Source organism: Citrus clementina, unplaced genomic scaffold, assembly GCF_000493195.1.
Source record: "Citrus clementina cultivar Clemenules unplaced genomic scaffold, Citrus_clementina_v1.0 scaffold_4, whole genome shotgun sequence".
NCBI lineage: Eukaryota > Viridiplantae > Streptophyta > Magnoliopsida > Sapindales > Rutaceae > Citrus > Citrus x clementina.
Window position 1 is genome coordinate 23873693 of NW_006262274.1, and position 21026 is coordinate 23894718.

At 35.4% G+C, this 21026-nt stretch overlaps 3 protein-coding genes across 5 annotated transcripts; 1 reads left to right on the forward strand and 2 right to left on the reverse strand.

Moving 5' to 3' along the window:
- Positions 1 to 75: 75 nt before the first annotated feature.
- Positions 76 to 3959, reverse strand: LOC18043780. 2 transcript variants are annotated; one of them, XM_006438621.2, is made up of 6 exons: positions 3606 to 3959; positions 3144 to 3501; positions 1961 to 3110; positions 883 to 1299; positions 579 to 793; positions 76 to 486 (listed from the first exon to the last, which is right to left on the reverse strand). In XM_006438621.2, exons 1-6 carry the CDS (start codon positions 3716 to 3718, stop codon positions 220 to 222), a joined length of 2520 nt encoding a protein of 839 aa, XP_006438684.1. In that variant the 5' UTR covers positions 3719 to 3959; the 3' UTR covers positions 76 to 219. The 2 variants fall into 2 exon arrangements, with proteins under 2 accessions (XP_006438684.1, XP_024042493.1); XM_024186725.1 differs by having other exon boundaries at positions 1961 to 3501.
- A 4235-nt stretch (positions 3960 to 8194) lies between these two features.
- Positions 8195 to 12508, forward strand: LOC18043781 (TATA box-binding protein-associated factor RNA polymerase I subunit B). Of its 2 annotated transcripts, none has more exons than XM_006438623.2 (4): positions 8195 to 9029; positions 9569 to 10414; positions 10524 to 10657; positions 11514 to 12508. In XM_006438623.2, the coding sequence occupies exons 1-4, from the start codon at positions 8378 to 8380 to the stop codon at positions 12189 to 12191; spliced, it is 2310 nt and encodes a 769-aa protein (XP_006438686.1). In that variant the 5' UTR covers positions 8195 to 8377; the 3' UTR covers positions 12192 to 12508. The 2 variants fall into 2 exon arrangements, with proteins under 2 accessions (XP_006438686.1, XP_006438685.1); XM_006438622.2 differs by having other exon boundaries at positions 9572 to 10414.
- A 918-nt stretch (positions 12509 to 13426) lies between these two features.
- Positions 13427 to 14877, reverse strand: LOC18044031 (zinc-finger homeodomain protein 11). The gene has a single exon (XM_006438624.2). It carries the CDS (start codon positions 14752 to 14754, stop codon positions 13810 to 13812), a length of 945 nt encoding a protein of 314 aa, XP_006438687.1. The 5' UTR covers positions 14755 to 14877; the 3' UTR covers positions 13427 to 13809.
- Between the last annotated feature and the right edge of the window lie 6149 nt (positions 14878 to 21026).

Consider the following 21026-nt stretch of genomic DNA (forward strand, 5'->3'; position numbering starts at 1 on the left):
TTCTTGTGTACAAGAAGGGGAAAATTCAGCAGAAGACGAGAGAGAGAGAGAGAGAGAGAATAAAACAGTTCCAGTGAATTTATTAATGAGCTGGTGCCCCCAAATTTATACAACAGAAAACTGACGGGCGTAACCTAAACTGATTCTAAATTTGTATTGTGTTGCATTGTATTTATTTTTCTGTGTGTTCTGTAAAGTTGTATCTACGGACAAAGAGCTCTAAGCTCTTGCCGTGTCAAAAGGGAAGAGCAAAAATGATGGTTCTACGACTAACTTCCTGTTGCAAAAATTAATTTTGGCCAGCTTCTCGTGGCACCAAACTAATTGATCGGTTGTTAATTTTGTCATGGAAAGCACCCTCGAAATCAGCTTCAATTCTATCTGGGCAAAGAACAAACCACGATTGAATCTATTTCCGTGGTGCTTCTGCAACTTCTTCACTATGCAGCTACCACTTCTCAATATTTCTTTAAGCCTCTTTTCCTTCTGCATTTAAGAAGAAGAATTAAGAAAATGGTTATCTAGATGTTAAAAGGAATATGAACCAAAACAGTGCCAAAATATCGTTTGAAGCTAACCTTTTGAAAATCTGTTCGAATCTCTGACAGAAGTTCGGAATCTACGGAGTCTTGGAGCCCAGGACCCTTTAAGATCATATTATTTTCATCCTTATCGGTGCAGAGAAATTCCCAGTACACTCGCAAGGATTCTTCAATGATTTCTGTTAACGTTGGAATTGTAATTCCATCTTCCTCGTCTCCTTTTCTTCCTTTTTTATTGTTAAAGCTATCATCTGCAATGCAATTGTTTGATGTTATGTGACACGCTAATGGCTTAAAATCATGCAGCAGATTAAACACAATCGTTGGGAAATGCACTTACCTTTGATGACAGGAACTTGGAGAAAATTACAATGAGCACACCGGCTATTGACATGGTTTAGGACCCGGGTGCACCCTTGAAATGGTTCATTCTCTATGAATCTTTGCAAGAGCACTTGAAAAATTTGGAATTCACCTGCAACTTGATTGTACTGACGAAGTTCTTGAGAATCAAATTCCTGCAGCTCAAGGGCTTTCTTATATTGCCAATGGAGAATTTCCCAGGAAAGGCAAAGCTGTCCAACATACACCAACTCAAAATCCTTATGCAAATTGTCAATGAACTTAAATGCTGTGTTAGCTCCACGGCTCCTAGACTTGCATGGCCATAAGTTCTGTGCGAGAAGAGACTTGATTGCAGGAACTGAAGATTTTTGAGTTTTAATCGATTGTCCAGTCTCTTTCAGCTGAAATAAACCTACAAACGACCACAAAGCGCAAGAACAGGTAACATCATGAACGCGAATTAAAAAGTATCTCTCATAACTTATATAAATTTTAATGTTGACAGGACGAATTCCATTATTAATGTGCCACCAGACCAAACGATTATGAAGAAAAATAGGTGGAATAATATTCAAGACCGGGGGTCCACTGATATGGACTTGCTATTAAATGTGGCACTATGCATGTACGTGAACTCGAAGACCTGGAAAACAGATGCTCAACTTTGTAGATTCCTTCTCAGCAATTTTACGGATGGGAATAAAGACGACGGAGACACCGACCCCTAATGAAATATAATTCTTCATAGAGATATCTCAGGAGATAAAAAAATCCACCAGTATGATCACATGGAAAACCAGGAATTTTATTTTATTATTTGTCACACTATAGAAAAAAGAAACTTAACAGTACATAAAAAGTTAACCACATCTGAACGTAAGGAAATTAATTTATTACTAGCTTATGGAGTCTAATTAGAGAAAACATTAGACCTTTTGTAAAAGTTCTTTGACTAGGTTGATACTCAAGTCAATAGATTCATTTAATGGTTCAAGGACGCAGCAAAATACGTTGAGATTTTTGGACTTGTGTGCATAACATAACTTGAAAACTAAAAAAGGAGTTAAACTTACCAATTGCATGCATGGTCTGGGAGTTCAAGATATCCAATTTTCGCATTTTATCCAAGTAGCTCCGGTAAAACTTGTGAATTTCTTTCATATGATCCTTATGCTCGAATTTCTGATCAATCCTCAATGGCTTTAGTTCCTCGACGGTCTTTGGTGGAGACTCAGACTCTTCCATAATGGTTGGAAGCCCCCCGGTTCTAGCATATTTCAGTTCCATCTTCAACTTTTCTATAAGATCATCATCCTCTGATGCAAACTCATCTTCATCTTCATCGTCAGAATCTGAGACTGAGATGAATTCTTTCTCCTCGAAGCTGGATTCTTCAAAATATTCAGAAGTATGACCTAGATGTGCTGCTTCGTAAACTAAATCTTCCTCATCATCATGACGGTCCTCAGCTTCGTTCAGGTCCTCACTAGACAAAATTCCCTCCTCCAAAACAGCTGAATTTTCCAACTGGGATTCTTCAGACAATCCATCAGCATCTGCTAGTTCTGCCTCTTCGCGAAACAAATCTTCATCCTCGTGTTTCTCTTGGACACTGGAACTACTATAAGACTCGGGTTTCAATTCTATATAATCGTCGTCAGAATCAAACGTTACTTCTCTCATAACATATGTTTCCTGATCCAAGATGGTTTCAGTACTTTCAACCTCCTCTTCACTTAACGCTTCAAGACTTTCAGTTCCCAATCCATCACTAAAATTTCTTTCAGCCAAAAACTCATAGGAATCCAACCCAATATCATCATCACTGCATCTTGAGAAAACATCACTTGAACCAATCGTGTCAGATTCTGAATCAACTCGTGATAAGCAATCTCCCACCAGATGGGGGACTTCATTTGATAAATCATACTTTGGTAGAAATCTAAACTCTGTGAAAACTGTCATTTCATTCTCAGCTACAGCAAACATTACCTCTTCCTGTTTCTCTACAACCTTGTCAACAAAAACAGAATCCTCTGCTTTCTCTTGCTCAAACACCTTGTCTGTATCGAAAAATGATGTTTCCTTCTCTTCTTTCTTCAGAGACTTGTCAAGAAAATCCCCTATTTTCTCATGACCAAAAACCGCGCCCGTATCAAGAAATGATTTTCCCACCCTTTTATTAAAATCATTGTCAACAGAATCCTCTTGTTTCTTCAGAACCTTGTCAACAGAATCCTCTTGTTTCTTCAGAACCTTGTCAACAGAATCCTCCGCTTTCCTTTGATCAATAACCTCTTCGCCTTCGGTTGCTGGTATTCTATTATCACAATTGGTGGAATCATTTGAACCCACATATAATTCTCGCACAGAAAAAATCATACTTTTTTGTTCTTCAATGAACCAGCTGATAACTTTCCCAGACGATAACTCATACTTGCTAGTGCTTGAAGCCATAACAGAGTTCTCTGTTTCTCCTCCAATTTGATTTACCCGCTCTCCATCATCAACCTCATAACCATTCCCCTTTTGGCCAAATTCTTCGATAGTTTCGCCCTTTTTGTAACAATTTGTACCAAATTGATCATTGAAATTATGGATTCCTTCCTTAAAACTGCCAAAAAAGAAAAAAATCAGTCCAAATCCACCCAAAATAAACAAAAAAAAGAAGCAAATTCAATAACAAAGAAGGAACTAAATTGAACTGATCATATATACCTGAAAATATATGAGCCAATTCCAAGAACAAGAACCCAGCACTGGGAAACAAAAACCCTGAAAGAATCCGCAAAACGAAACATATTTTCATACAGAAATTTGTTGGTACCCATCAACTCAATCAAACCTATTTATGTGAGAATTTATTCATTTGTAAGCAAAGTTAATGAAGACGAATGTGACTTCGAACATGAGAATTTAGAATTAGAATTTTTCTGCCAAAACACAAGGGAGATAGTGGACTCTCTCCACTTGTGTAGAAAGCGAAATCTTTGGTGACGAAACGCAGCATCTGTATGTCCAAATTGCGCGATTAATGGGAGAAATTGTGGAGAAAAATATTTAGAAGCATGATTCGTGCGCGGAAGAATTTATCAGTTATTGTCCGTTTCAGTTTTTATCGCAAAGTTTTGGAATATTCTGTTTGTGGAGGTGACACGTGTCAATGTGTGCGTAATCAAAAGTCAAAATCTAGTTAAAGCCAAGCTGAGACTGTGCTTGGATTTTTGTTCGCACGAAAGCTTCCTCATCGGACATTTGGAATGGGTCAGTCGGTCGGTGGCGTTTGGATTGGTTACTTGTTTGGTTCTTGTGTGGGCTTATTCTAATCCCGATACAGGACGTGTTAGTACCGAGAACCAAACATGATATACGGATTTTTCCCTTTTCCTTTCCATGGAAGACGAGGAACAGGAAAAAAATTGATCTTGATTTGAGTAGGGCTAATTGGGTAAACGGCTTTCCTAAACTGGAGAAATCATAGACTTATCTGTGGGCTTTTTTTCTTCTTTTTTTTTGGGTGGGGGGAAGGTAAAAGGACTCTTTTTTCTCATAGTTGATGGATTTCTGGTTTTTTTACTAGTATTTGAGATAGATTTGTAAACTATGCCCCGTAAATTTTGGATTATGTTATATAAATGTATGAATTTAAGAAAATGAGTACAGCCTTTTATGAGACTCCTCCTAACCAATAATTTATATAGATTTTTGAGCTATGCTTGATTAACTTTTAAATTATGTTCTATAAAATGAATGAATCTATAATTTTAATCAACTTCAATTGTGATGTTTGGTGAATTGAAATGTAGAAGTGTTTTTTTTTAAAAAAAAGAGAGAAATCGTTCACTTTTTTCTTTAATTCTTTTGCTTTTTCTTTTCTATCTTACAGTTTTATAAAGCATGCTTTTTTTTTTTTTGTCAAAGCAAAAATCTATTATATAATATAAAAAAGGGGAGAAATATTAGGGGATGCTTATTTTTATTCAAGCGAGAGAGAGAGAGAGAGAGAGAGAAGAGAGATAAGTGAGTGGGAGAAGTCTAATTAAATTTTTAACTCTTTTTTTTTTAGGATTTTAATTCAGGTGGTTACTGGTTAGGTAAACAATAAAAAAAATGAAAAACTTTAAAATTGTTTAATTAAGCACATGAAAACAAGCGAATAGATATGCTTAATATATCGGATGAACGAAGAGGTAATTGATATGAAAGCGAAGGTATTAAAAGAAAAAAAGAAAAAAAAAATCTTAGTTTCTTAACAATTATTAATTAAGTTCAAAGCGTGAACAATACGTACTTCCTTCCCATACGGCGACTCGGCATAGTACCTACGCTGCTTTAAAGTACAAAATTAATTAAAAAAGAAATGGGTTATCATTGCGTTAGCCACGAATGCCGCTGACGGACCCGTTTTTGTCTGAAGTCAATTATCAAATAATCACACATCAGCCGACTTCATTCATTGGGAATTGGACGGTTTGGATTGATGCTTTGCCAGTCATTTCAGTCTTGCAATCATACCTCATACAATTATAAACCAATAAACAAAGAGAAAACGCAATGAACCATTGGCCGTGACGCTTTTGGCAGTTCTATGCAGAGTTATTCCTACAGACACGAACATGAATACATGATGCGGCAACCAATTGGAGTGAGCTTAAGCAAAAACAAAATTATCGTGATTTCCAAAACCCTACGAAGACAGCCATTAAGGAGTACTTCTTTGTAGCCAAGCCATTGGATTAAAGGGACCATTTTGTTCTTCACTTTGAAAGTGCAGTGCTTCTTAAGCTAACATACAAAGTTGGCTTCGTTTTTGGCACCATGTTTGATGTTTCCCACGTACAATTTTAGGGCTTTAATCATCGAAGAGAGGGTAGTGTTAGTTTTTGATCAGGTGACTGAGTCAAATGAGAAAAAAAATCAAAGTTTCAATTGCAGGCTACTGAGTCAATGAGAAAAAACCAAAGCTTCAATTACGGGGCAAGGTTGAAGAAAATATTTCTCCAATGACTTTGTAGAAGCAAAGGAAAAAAGCACTGAGCAAAGCCTACGAATACACACACTTTTCCATTGACACACTTGTAAGGTTGGAGACTAACATATTTATAGAAACTTGTTAAGCGTGTGAAAATTCTGAATGATGAATTTTGGTTACATGTATTCGAAATACATAACATTATTAAACAAAAGGTCTCAAGTTAAACAAAATTATATAGTACGGTGCAATGAATTATTGAACCAAATTATATATATATGGCTAACAATATTCTGCTCAATGAGCTATTGAACCATGTGATATCCTAATTAAAAGTTAAGGATATATTTATTCCATTAATATGTATTTTCTGAGGGAGAATGGGAGATGTCTATATCCCAACCCAATTATGTAAGAGGGGAATAAAGCCCACAACAACAACAATTTTCGGACTTACTTTAAGAGTTTGGATTTATTTGTACCAAAAAATAATTTAATAAACATTCTTTTAGAATTAAACTTGAGTTTAGATTATGACAAAAATTTCAATAATATCTCATAAATAATATGCTAAATGTGATAAGTGATAACGAGTCTAGTACGATAAGGAGTTAAGAGTTCCTTAATATTTTTAATTTCATGAAAATAAATAATAGAAGATGCATTTGGCAAGGGTGTTTCCTACTTATAATTAATGGGATTCTATTGATAATGGATTATCTCTATTCTTCATTATTTCTTAATAATAAATGAATTTTTCTAATGATCTGAGTTATACTGAACTTTTAAATTTTTTTACTATAGGTCTTTCAATTAGGGATGGCAATGGGGCAGATATGGGTTGGATCTACTCTGCTCCAGATCCAGATCCATAATAAAAATCAAGATCCGTATATGCTCCAGATCTGTCATGAATTCATATTTTTCGCTCCATATCCATATTCAAAAAAGAAATAAATATCTATATATGCTCCAAATTCGAAAAAAAATTAAAATTCAAATCTGCTCTAAACTTGTCATGAATTCTAAAACTCATCAATTAAAAAGTAATAATTTTTTAGAATGAAAATTGAAGGCTAAAATGTATTGATAACAAATAAATTATATAATTTTTTCTCAAAAATATAATAAATATTGTAGCTTATACTTTTATACCAAAACAACAAATAAGATAATAAAATATCATTTAAAAGTAATTGCAGGAGTAAGATCAATCTAATATTCTATTGTCTCCTTCATCATTATAATTATCCACGACACACCCACCCTCATTCCTATAACATTAGATAATGACATATAAATTAAATATGATTTATATTCAATCATTTATTATTTTTATTATGACCATATTTGACTAAATATATGAATAACTATATTCCTTAAAAATTATTTGGCCAATATAATAAAATAAATTGCTAGGTGGTATTACTTGGATTGTAATTTGAATATTGCATGCACATACTTTAGGGCTGGCTGACCTCTAAATTTACAAAATTAACTTTTAAGTTTTAAGAGTTTAAATGCATGGTAAATACCACTAATATGCTATGAATAAAGTTTATTATCAGTATAATTGCACAATTGTTAAGAAACTTTTAAAATAAAATTAAATTAAAAGATAGGTGGATATGGATATGGATTTAGATATTAAGATAGATCCAGACATGCTCCATCTCCGTCTTAGATCTGCACATCAATATCTAAATCCGATCCAAATTCATTTTAAACTGACCCAAATATGATCCGATTGGATTTGGATCACATGGATCTTGGGTCAGATCCAATCCATTGCCATCCCTACTTTCAATAACAATATTTAAAAAAAAAATTATTTTTTTAACTTCTTTACTTTATTTATTTACTACCTATAAATCTGCACTTGTTTGCTCATTACATATAAACGCGAAGAAGGCATGCATTGCTTATATGCATTCCCCAAATTTTGTTTTTGGCTCTGTAAGAATTCAAAGAGTTATACTGCTACTAGAGTACTAGTGCTATATCAGTTTATGGATTGATTTTTTGTTTTCAAAGTGTATTATTAAAATAAAACAATTAATTTTATATAAATATTTATTATTACGTTATTTTATGTGTTTGGTTTTTTTTTAAAATACCTAAAGTAATCAAAAGAAAAGTAAAAAAAAAGGTTATATCGACTTATTGAAAAACAATTTTCATAAAAATTATACTAAATACAGTTTTATTGTTATAATTTTTAAAATAAACTGCCAAACATATTTTATTTTTTATTTTCAGATATTAATTTACCGACAAATTCTTCTTTATTTTCACTAAGAACTGATCATTCATATTTTATAAACCAAATTAAAAAACGCAACTTAGAAAAACACCAAACGAGCGCTAAAAATACTCCTTTTGTTTTTCAGGCAGTAGCCAAGCAACCGAACAGCCTCGCCGCCAAAAAGCCGACCGTTAAAACCTAAACCCTAAATCCCCGCGAACAGAATGAACCAAACAAAACAAGCTCTAATATGACAAATCAATTAACCGATCGATGGCGGACGGCGAGGGCGATATTCGAAGATTGAAGTGCAAGAAGTGCGACAACGTTGGATTCGAGTGCGCGTACGACGGCTTTTATTACTGTACGCATTGCAATGCCCTGGACGATGAAATCGTCGAAACTGGCGTCGCCGATGAGGACTTCATGGCCACCGGTGCCGGCACCGGCACCGCCCTCTACCAAGCCAGCCACGCCCGCCAAGTCGCCAATTCCCGTCCTGCCAACCATTTCGTCCCTCTCTCTCAACAATCGTCGTTCTGGTCCCCGCTATTCGACGAACCAAACACCACCACCACCACCACAGCAAATTACAACGATCTGGATTCGATTATTCATAGAATTAAGAGGGAGGAGGTTAGTTACACGGACATGGTGGGGCCCACGGAGCCGCAAGATTTCGGGTCGTCGGGTCCGGTTAAGGCGGATTACGAGGATTACCATTTTGAGGTGAGGATGAAGTACGTGATGGGGATGCAGTTGATGATTCAGTTACAGTGTGAGGCTTTAGTTGACAAGTTTAATGTTTGTCCTTTGATCTGCGGAGTCGCTGCATCAATTTGGTTTAGATTTCTTGCATCAACTGGCCTTCTTAGCCAAGGCTGGGCTGATGAGGCCATTGTCCAATCTGAGAGTCAAGAACTAGGTACCATACATATTTTACCTTATTATGTTTTTAACCACTGTACTAAAGCTTAACTATATATTTAATTTTTTTAAAAAAATAATAATTTAACAGCTAACAACTAATAATTTTATCTATCAACTATCTCTGATTCCATTCCACAAAAACTTTTGGATTAATTCAAACCTGCCCTTATATTGTTTTTTGCAGCTTACTTGTGTCTAAAATTTTGGTATGATTTTCAAGAATGGTATCTTTGAGTTTGAGAGTGCAATTGGTGGCTAATTATTCTTTTGTGTTTGACTGAAATAGATAAAAAGTGCCTCTTTAATGTAGACAATACTTCGTATGTTAGTTAATATTGTTCCTTAGAGATTACAAACATAGATGAATCTATTCAATTTGGTCATGTAAAGACATAATAATTAAATTGACATATAACATATTTACTTTCTTCCTCTCCTCTCGATGCCAAATGATCAAGAGTGATATACAATCTGTTTTTTGTTAATTTATGGTAATGTTCTTAATCATTGCATATATTTCATGATTGAATACAGCAGAATCAAAAGATTTTCAGCCACGTGCTAAGTACAGAGATGAGCCTCACACTTTACATGGTCAGAGAGCAGTAATGATATGGTATAAGTTGTTGAGACAGAAGATACCATTATCCTCCTCTTTAGCAATATCATTTTTAGCTTGTCATGTTGTGAGGGAAGCAATTTTGCCAACTGACATTGTAAAATGGTCGATTGAAGGGAAAATTCCATATTTTGCTGCGTTTGTGGAAATTGAAAAACGGTTTGGGCAGACTTCAGTTGCTTGCTCACTGAGTCCGAGTTTTATGTTTAGGCCATCTAAATCTGTTCCTTCACAAAAATTGGAATCATTTGCAGCCTCCATAGCTGAGTCCATTGGGTTACATTTACCTCCAGTAAACTTCTATGCTCTAGCCTCCCGTTATCTAAAGCAATTATGTCTTCCTGTGGGGAAGGTTCTTCCACGTGCCTTGAAAATACAAGAGTGGTCAATGCCGCCAGATTTATGGTTATCAACAAATGAGTGTAGGTTTCCTACTCGTGTCTGTGTAATGTCAATACTGATTGTATCCATTAGAATTCTCTATAACATAAATGGTTTTGGGGCATGGGAAAAAAGTTTGTCCAGTCGCAAATTTTTCTCATCAACATCCAATATTGGAGGAAAGTTCGACCCTGAGTGTAATTCCAAAGTGAGAGATGAGGTTGAGGAGATTTCCTGTTCTCCATCCAGTGTTATTGGTGATTCTAATGCAAAATCTAGCAAGAATTCATCACATTTCAAGGAATCTGAACTGGACGCTGAAGCTCTTCTTTATGACCTTGAAGCAAGATACAATGATATCCATGACAGTGTCACTTATGGTAACACTTTGGTCATAGTTCTGAGATTTCCGTGCTGTTGATGTCAGCTCATTATCTGTAAGAATAAGCAGTTATAGAATTGTTAACTCTTCTTACCCTGCATGTGCAGAGCATTCCAAGGACTTACCAACATATCTAAAGTATTGTAAGGATGTGGTCTTTGCTGGACTAGAACCACCACACGATGACCCTGAAGAAGCAATCATGATAGAAAAATTTTGGAAATTCTATCAGAATGAAAAGGTAAATTATAGCTTCAAGCTAGTTTGCATCTTTTACTTGGCAAATGTATGGTGATGGATTAAGTTCATCTTGGAATATTTTCAAACACAGGTTCATTTAACTGCAGTCTGGATTGATAACATAAAAATTACTTTCTGGTCTTAAGTTTGTTAAAAAATTAATTTATACCACATTTTCTAGATTTTGAAAAATTAGAAATAGGATTTTTTTTATATCTTTTCTTGAGTTTTTCTTGTTCAGTGGATGCATTCTGGAATATAATCCTGTCTGAATTTTTTTCTGCTATTTTTTTCTGCCGAATTTTAGAAAAAGTGATCCAACAAGAATGTGATATACAGTTTTGAATTGAATAGATGGCTACGAAATTATTGTTACTCAGTTTTTAAGTACAGAAGTATAAAAGGCATATTTGCTGCTGCTTTAGTATGATCTTGGAGTGAAATTCTTTAACTTTTAGATTATAAAATAATGATCAGGCTCAATGAAGATATAGCCCGTATCATTGGGACTACTATACTAATTTTGTTGACATGGAAATGCATCTAATGTTATTATTACTTCAGTGCTTTTGTCCGCATGTCATAAATTTACCTGTTTTCTCCCATTTGAATGTAGGTTGGATTTTATATTCATATTTCAATTGAATGCTACTTTAAGTTTTCGTCACTTGTTATCCTGTGCCTGACATGTTTTGCGTGTTACGACTTCTGTGTGCTCATGTGCGTGCTCATGTGTTGGGTGCAAGACATGAATGATTTCTGCTCATTTAAGAAGTTCTTGAGCTGTGAAAAAAGGAGGGGAAAAAAAGGCACCGTCTAATGTTTGTGTCAATTTGGAAACTTTTCAATGATTTCAGGAATCAGAAGCGGCAGAAGACTCTGGAAAGAGATGTGGTATTGCTTCTAAGCGAAAGAGATCAAGGGATGATTTATCTCTTGGCAGTCACTACAAGGAAAGTGAAAAAATAAGAGAGAAAGAGTTTACTACTAGGCTGTCTGCGTCTGCTGATTATGAAAGCTTTAGTGGAGATGATTATCCCCAGCAGAGTTTGAATGGTGATAATTCTTCTAAAAGTTCAGAGGAATATCCAAATTCAGAAGCCATTGATGAAGCTTCAGCAGAGACAATAATAGATAGTGCCGTTAAACGGTTGAAATTAGACATGGAGAATAATAGATTCTGTTACATTTCACCTAGGGTGCAAATCAAGAGGCTTGATTATCTTCAGTATGTGAGAAAGAGCGATGAAGGTGCCTTGACATATGCTGCTCATGCAGATTATTACATATTGCTTCGTGCTTGTGCCACCATTGCCCAGGTTGACATTCGGAGTATGCATATGGCAGTCTTGAGTTTTGAGAGAAGACTGGCTTGGCTGGAAAAAAGAATTGATCATTGCTTGCACTTGACTCCCCCTAGTGTTACTTGTCGGTTCTGTAGTGATCCAGTAGAACTGGCTGCAGGCGATCCCATTTGTAATGCAACAGAAGATTCAGCAGATGATCACATCGGGTTGTCAAATTTGAATACATGAGGTTACAAATTATGATACTTATCACAAGGCTCTTTTTCTTTGTTTAGAATATTAGTCTGATTATGACGGTTTGTACCGGCCTCAGTACAGCATTCATTGGTTAACTATCCAAGCAAGGCAGTCGAAACTTGCCTGCGCCGCAGGTTCTTCGCCGGAGGAAGCCCATTTTACGAAACTGGAAAGCAGCAATCCAAAACCTTTTAACTTGGCCCACCCCGTAGTGGACCTGGTTTGAAAGGTATTGAAAGCAAAGAATGATTTTGTTTAGTATAATCGTTTCTCTATTGAAAAATCTCAAATTCTTTCTATTTCTTTTACACTATTTTTCCAATTTTTTGTTCATGGCTCCCCAAGTTATGAGGTATTATTTGTGTACGCAATTGTGAATTTTAGAGTGTCAAAAAAATAATCTCAAGGACATAACAAAAAATTAGAAATTTCTAAGGAAGAGTAGAGAGCACTGTAACAAACAACATGATAAACACTGTGTGTGTGTGTGTGTGTGTAAGTTTTATTTGAAAGCCAATGTGTTCCTTTTTGCTTTTCATGTTATTGTAAATTGTAATATTCGATTCCCGAAGGAAGAAAAAAAAGAAAAAAGAATGTATTCTTCCGTAAGACAGACCAAGTATCGGCATTAGTGTAAATTTCATCTGAAATCAAAAGACAGAATTTGAGGTTTGGAAGTTTGGAACCTTGGATTTTATTATCTTCACGTTAAACATGAAACGACGGTACGTTTGCCACCGCCACAGTTGATAAGTGTTAACCAAGAATGTGTCGTAAGTTTTGGGTTCTCTTTCTCAGAAAAGCGGCCACATCATAAGAGACGGAAGGCAATAATGTGAACACGTGGCAAATCAATTAGGCCGAAAAGTAGTTTGATGGGGAGATCATTATTGAATTTATTAATCCACATGCGTGGCTCTGTTTAGCTTATTATTATTAATTTTAGAAGCTGAAGAAAAACAAAACTTGCCGCTTCGATAAACCGACCAAATAAGGAAAGGTGGCAGTATTCAAAAGCACATCCCCTAAGCAAAAACTTGCTTGCCATAAAAGCTCAGATATAAAAAATAAAAAAAAAAGATAACATACAAAAATGCAGACATGTTGTTAATCATTAATCCCAAATCTTTAAACCCAAAACAAATCTTTATGCCTAAGACCTAAAATATAATAAAATATTAAATACAAGAAACTCAAACGGTACGGGAGCCATACTTACACACATCTGCAAAAGTAGAAATGCTTTATAAATGAATAGTCAGAATTCACATGCCCTATCATAACAAATCAACCCCAAGATATTGATAAGCTACTGAAATTGGGACAAAAGAGTATGGAGAATCTTTCATTAAGAGCGGCCACCATTAAGAGAATTAAAAACACACATGGGATAAACACTTGCAAGAAGAAAGCGAGACAAAACCCTAAATCTAATGTAGAAGATGAAGGATATAATTAAGACTAATTAGCATATAATTAAGTTAAAATTGACAATGATAATTGCGATATCATCTATTCTCTTCTTCACCCACATCAAAATCAAGAAAGGAAAAAAGGTAAAACATCTTCCATTTCCAGTCAAAGCTAGCAACTTGTTCATTAATTTAATTTACTCTTCACATTTAGGAGCCACAGCAACACTACCGTTTCCATTTCCGTCATTGTGGTTTTTGCAGTTGCCATTGACGTCAAAACTAACCCTGCTGCAACCATTGACAATGTCATTAATGTTCTTGTTATTGATACTCCTCTGATCTTTTCTCCCGGAAGCGTTCTTGTTGTTATGCATCCAGACTTTGAACACGCGTCTGCTAACACCAACTTCACTGCAGAAATCTTGGGTCAATTTCTCTTCAGCTCTGTTCATCTTCCAGCCTAGCCTTTCGGCAAAAGATAACATTTTTTCTTTCTGCTCTTGTGTAAACTTTGTTCTTGATCTCTTCTTTCCATTATCTGATGAATTTGCAGCAAGCACTTGATTGAAGGGAGGCTGGTGCTGGGGATAATGATGATGACGAGGATGATTATCATCACCATCATCAGGCGGTGCAGAGAAGCCAGTGCTGAGAGCCAGCAGCATGTGGGGCGCAGATGAGTAGTAAGAGCAAGGAGTTGGTGAGGTAACTGGCTGGTGATGTTGAGGTGAGTTTGTGTTTGTGTCTGGGCTTGGAACCGTGCTGGGGTCTGTGCTGTGACTTGCTGTTGCTGCTGGAGGCAAACGGTGAGTGGCGGCGGCGTTGGGTTCATAAGGGTCACGGCGGTGGAAGTTGCGGTGACAGCCACAGGCGGCGCAGTTGAGGGATGCGGGATCATTAGAGGTTGCTGTGGGGCTAGGCATGAATTCACCACACCCATCCAAGGCATGTCCACCAAGGCTAGCAGCATGATTTTTCAGACATTCTTTGTAAGAAACCACCATTTGTAGTGGTGGTACAAATGAGCTGCTGGTGTAAAAAGATTGAGACTTTTTGTTCTTGGGGAGGATTATTTTTGGTGGGGACTCTGTTTCTGTATCTGGATTTTTGTTGGTGTTGATGTTGTTAGTTAAGTCCATGTCTTCTTATAAGATAACTAGCTAGCTGAGCATTGGGATGTCGATTAGGGTGTGTTAAGTCAAGAGGTTTTTATTTCTATCCTCTAATGGGTGTGATTAGAGATAGCTAGTAGTTTAATGAATTGTGATTTGATAATTAAAGAACACGATAACGATGATGATAAAGTGCTTTAGAAACGAAAAAGAAAATAAAAACAAAAAAAAATAATGATAAATATCTAGGTTAATTGACAAAAGTGCGTATAAAACAAAATGCACGCCACCTCAAATTGCAACAATTAGTGTAATGTGAAATCTGGAACATGGCTATAACTTAGGATTAGGTTTAGGCTATGTGTTCAGCAATTTCCTCATCGGGGTTCTTCATTCTCTTTCCCTATATTTCTCTTTAATTAGTTGGTTCTTGGCAGCAAATACTTTTCAACCATTTTGAGTACGAACAGAACAGTGACCTGACACATATGTCCTAAACGGGATACGTGGCTCAAGAATATTAGGCAAAGTACCAGGACGGCTGAGAGGTCCTGGCCTTATTCAGTACTGCAATGAAAATTTGCCGCACAATTATCTTGCTGTATACATGAAAACACAAGAGTTTTTGCTTTTTGTCTGCTGATATAAATTGAAAGTTGCCAAGTTTTCTTACTCGGATGGCAATAAATTAGCAGTGATTAAAGGAATGCGAACATATATACATGTTAATAAAGATGGCTAAGCTTACATTTTTCTTCACAAAATGTGGGGCAAACATGTGCTTAGCATGGGCTGGAACTGTTGTAACTGTCACCATTACGATCAATTCTGAAACCTGTATACAAAATTCGAACCTAATTTTCCTGTTCAAGGAGTAAACTTGTCTAATTGCCTTGCATGATTGATAAATTGACAAACACCTCAACAAGTTTACTTGATCTTTCAGTAATCTTAACATGTTGCTTACAGAATCAAAACAGATGTCATTACCAAAACAAAAACAAAAGAATGTTGATTTGGGGCCACACACATACAAGCAAAGAATCTGGATTAGTATTAAGGGTTGCCTTTAATCATCATTATCCCTCTGCTTCCACGTGTTCAAGAGTAGACTGTTACACGGCGACCCGCCACGCTTCTTCATCTCTTTTTTTTTAAAAAAAGAGGAAATTCCCTAGTTAACTTCTTTAATTCCATCAAACTTTTTGGTTCAAAAAAATTCATAAGCATGCATTAATTTGTGTTCATTGCAACAACTGTCCTTGCTTACTGTAATTTGTTTATGTGATTTTCTGTTAATTTCTCTGTGAAATGGCAAGAGCAAAGCCATTGAATGCGTATAGTAAAATATTTAACTGGTGTTTTATGGGCAGCAATTACATCAATGAGTGGGAGGGAATGACACGAATTAATTGGAATGAGTGGATTGAAAGAAAAGATTTGACAAAAGGAAGCAGCTTGAGATCAAAAGTAGTCGTCACTGCAGGTAGCAATGCATTAGGAGAATGCACTGTTTTAATGACGAGATATCAGCGTACTTAAATTTGAAAACAAGCTTTACTTTTAAACAAAATTAAATCATTTGCCACTAATGGAATTTTACGTAAGCACGACACTACTATATTAAGCCATTGAACGTGGTCGAGGGATACAAAAGTCCAATAAGTTTTTTACCTGCGGTTGGATATCAAATCATGTCACTAAATCAAATCTTAGGACAATAAGATTCATTGCAACTTATGGGAAGAGAGAGGTTAATGTTTGATGGGCAACAACTAAATATAATGGAGTCGGAGACTAATCCCTAACCAACAGTGCTAGATGTGATATTTCTATCCTTGTATGTTGTTTTAACTGGGGACTATTCCTCATTCCCCCAAATCACTTTCAATTAGAATCCAAGACCAAAAAGTGTCTTCGAAAATATTATTGCATCTCATGTGGTTTCAAATTTCAAATCCCCTTTCGAGTTTGATAAGACATTTAAAATTTACAATCTTTGGCACGAGCGATAGCTCTTACTCTAGGGGAGACTCGGGGGTCATGGCAATTCATTTAGAGGGCAAAATGACAGGGGCTAAATGCTGTAGGCCGCAGAAGTTGGTATTAGGAGTCAACAAAATTTTTATTAGATTAGAACGAAGATTCTGGCATTTGTGTCATTGTCAAGGAAGCATGCGCAATTGACATTAAAAGTAAAATAAAAAATTACAGAGAGAAATGATGAAATTAGATTAGCCAATTGGAGCGTAGCGTCTTATTGTTCAGCTCAGTTATTATTATCACCGGCCATGTTGCTTGTACAAGGTGTTTTGCTGTTTCTTTACAATTATTTTCATATTATCTCTTTGTATTTCATTGTCTAATCGGGCACAAGATGCTTGTGATTTACATATTTATCTCTTTGTATTGTATTTATCATTATGAGAGTTGTCTTTGCAATTTTTTGGCAAAGGATATGCAACAACATTTGAGGCGATATTATTCTAGTAAATAAAGGAGAAATGGTATTATTTAACAATAAAAAATCTGCGAAACTCTATTTTTTAAAAAATATATCAATAACTAGTTAAGAGTTTTTGGAGTTTCGAGAATCTATTCCATTGAGAAGAAAATAAAGGGAGCTCAAGTTGGCGGGCTAAATATTCATTCTGACCTACTAACAACTAATTTTATTATATAAAATAGTTTGGATATCTGATCAATCCATAATGAGTCAAGTTTACGTTATAATTTAGATGAAATTTATTTTTCGTTAAAAAAAAAAGTTTCGATGAAGGTTCAAAGTTGAAGATAGCTAATCGAATGAAAATATGGATCCAACCATTCAATTAAATTCCTTGTGAGCATTGAGCACATAACTCTATAGATTTTTTTTTAAAAAAATATTGATATATTACAATAAAAATTTTATTTATATTTATAATCAAATAACAATCGGAACTCTACTTCGCCGTTCTAGCATAACATAACCCTATAGATTAAGTTAAAAGGATGGTATGAAAATGGCACAAATATCTTTACCACAATGGTCAAAAGAACAGTAGGTCGTGTAATAATTGAGGCTATGATGGTGAAGACATGCAGGTCCTCAAAAGGTTACAGCTAAGGTGTTGGGCGAGGGTTGAAAAATCAACCCAAGTACAACAACGCTCGACAATTTAAGAAAATGGGGCACTTGTGCTGCGCCTTAAATTTTCTACACCTAACACAACGCCGATATGTCATTAGTCCCTAAATATTTCAGAACCAGATTCCGTGATCCAGGTCCACTGCCCCTTTAATTGATTGGGTCCCACTAATTCGAAGGTCACACGACCCCACCCTTTTAATTACTTTCGATTTTCAAAAAAAAAATTTGAGGACCGGCGAAGATGATAATATGAAAATCACAAGCATGTTGTGCATTTTGAAAATTGAAATTGTGACGGGATCAGCATCCACCTAAGAGCATTTATTTTTCCCCTCTGCAATATTACATAAGAAGATAAGATTAACGTGTGTGATAAAATATCTTCTGACCTTCTCAAATAAAGTATGGATAAGAAAAATCCTCCACCATCAACCATTTATTATTATTATTATTATTATTATTATTATTATTGCAACCTCCTCTCTCTTTATTTATTAACTTATATTTTTTTCTCCCCCGATTCCTTTCCTATTTAACTATTTTTTTTGCACAATGTTAAAAGTTATTAAAAAATTAAAAAATAAAAAGACAAAATTACCCGATCAGGCCCAATTAACCAAACCAGCCCATTGAACCACGTGGCTTTTTGTCATATGCAAGCCTTGGAAATTTACTGTAAACCTAAGCCCGAGTTCTACAGAAAAAAAAAATCCAAAAAAAAGGAAGGGAAAATTCAACGGCGTCGTTTAGGAAATGAGTGTAAAAAATTTTCTAAATTTTATTGTAAACGATTTTTGGATTCTCATTCGTTCACACACGCAGAAGGTAGAAGCTTGCCGTTAATCTATTACTTGACCTTAATCGAACGGTCATTATCTCTCTGCAGATGGATCGCGGCCGTCGATGCCCAAAGTTTGAACTTTACCGTTGTTTCCCGGACAGTCAGGTATTCAAAAAAAAAAAAAAAAAAAAATACAAAGCTTTCTGCTTTCACATAATTTGGCGCCATAAGCTTTTCATTTCATAAATGGTTCATTCGAGAGGAATTGAGGAGGAAAGCAGCCTCTTTTATCAATTGACTGTTTATTTATTTATTTTTCCTTGTCCTTGCTGGCTGCTGATTTTTTTTTAACATATGCTTATAGATAATCGAATTTATTTCTACATGTTAATGATCAATATTAGCGCAATTTACTGATTGTCTAATTCGGGGTTTCTAAGTCGTAGCTTACTTTCTAATTTGATTGGATGGATGGCTAGATAAGGTGTTGGATTACTTACTAGTGAAGTAAAACAATACAATAAAAATTTTAACGGTTAGGTCAGATTGTTCATTTGTTCCAACTTCAATGAATTGGAGAAGCCTGATGGACAGAGATGGGACTCTGGTGATCTTGGAGATTATTAAAATGAAATAGTGGTCTTGTTTCGCAGTGATTGGTATATGTCACCTTGGCACATAGCATGATTAGAGGGAGACTTTTTTGTTGGATCATGGTTTCCATTCTTTTACAATAATCACTCGCATCCCTTCCTCAATCCCAAGATCTTTCTTTCTGTGAATATGCATGGGGTGAAAACTTAATATTTAATTTGCTAAAGATGTTATCTTTATTTTACTTCTAACAGTCATCCGCAGTCATTTTATCATCTGCTTGTTGGCACTTTATTGAAGCAATGAATCCACATTCATCAACGATTTTGTTCTGTTTTGCCTTAGATGGAAAAGGGTGTTTTCTTTTCCTAGGCTTTTTGTCGCAATGGCGCATTAAGATCAACTAAGTTATGCATATTAGAATCAACTTCTTTCTGAGGAGATCTTGGGCTAGTTAGAGTTTGGTATCTTTGTACTATAACCTTGACTCGGCTTCAAACTATGACGACTATGTTGACAAATTCCTAAAAGTGGGAAAGATAATGATGATTCTTCTAGAATTCACGCAATCGTCCATGCTAAGCAGCTATTTCAGTTGGGATGATTCAATATGGTCACCTCACATTGAATATGTTCCACGTAATCGTCTTCAAAATTTGTGTTGGCATGTAAAATCAGGTCATGACTCGTGAAAAACAGCATATGATGGATTTTTTTGTCTCCCTTAACTATGAGTTCATTCCATCTTAAATCATAATTTTGATCTCTGTGGCACAGATACAAGCTAATTTTGTTGAAAGATAAAAGCTGCTCTGTCCCTATCCAATTTATATCTCAGAAGTAGTTATAAAATAGCAGAGTTTTCCTTTCAGAAGTGGAGTAAGGAAAAGGAGTCATTTATCTTGCAGTCTTTGTGTGTGCTCATATTGAGTAAATAAGTAAGGGTGAACTTTAGAGGTTGTGTATGTGTCTGTTGTTGTGGTTTTGTTAGTTCAGGGGAGAGCTTAAGATCTTTGTTTGAAATTTGAAACAACATAAGTATAATAAAAGAGGCTTGTTACATTGAAGTAACATTTGTAAGAGTGGTAGCAATACAAAAGAATTTTACTATCATCTGTTAGAAGCTTTAGTACTAATGCAGAGATATGTAATTAAAAAAAATAAAAATGAAGAAAATTTAAAATATATGTTGAAAAAAATAAAAAAAGAGAAAAAAATGTAGATGTTTCTTAGTAAAGCCCCGCGCCATCATCTACACTGCTCTCTATGTCTTTTGATTATGACCTTATCTCGGATATTAGAAATGGCGCTGGTTTACTGAATGGATTCAAAGACCATCTCTAATAGCTTCACTATACAAATTTCTTTATAACAAAAACTCTAAAACAAGATAGGTAAAACCAATCAAGCCAACCTCATAAAAGTTCTTTGATAAAACAGATACAACTCACCAACTTCTAGTTTCCTCTGAGTTGCTAGAAACTGTTTCTTTAAATGCTAAATTGCTGCTTATCTCTTTGGTTGAGCAACCAACTTGAACGTATCATGATCTGTTGTGGATAGGATCTGACCCTCTTCGCACTCTTCTTTTGCTTGATTGATTTGGGTCAAACTTGTTGTGTATTTTTGTTGATTTCTTCTCTGCATTCATTCCCACCATGGTGGTTTCCTTGAGGATACGTTGATTTTGTGGCACCATGCCTTGATTATGTTGGTTCTGTCTGAGGACGAGGTCTATACTTCGCAAGCCAGAAACTTTATCGGGTTGAACTGATAATAACAACCCCATAC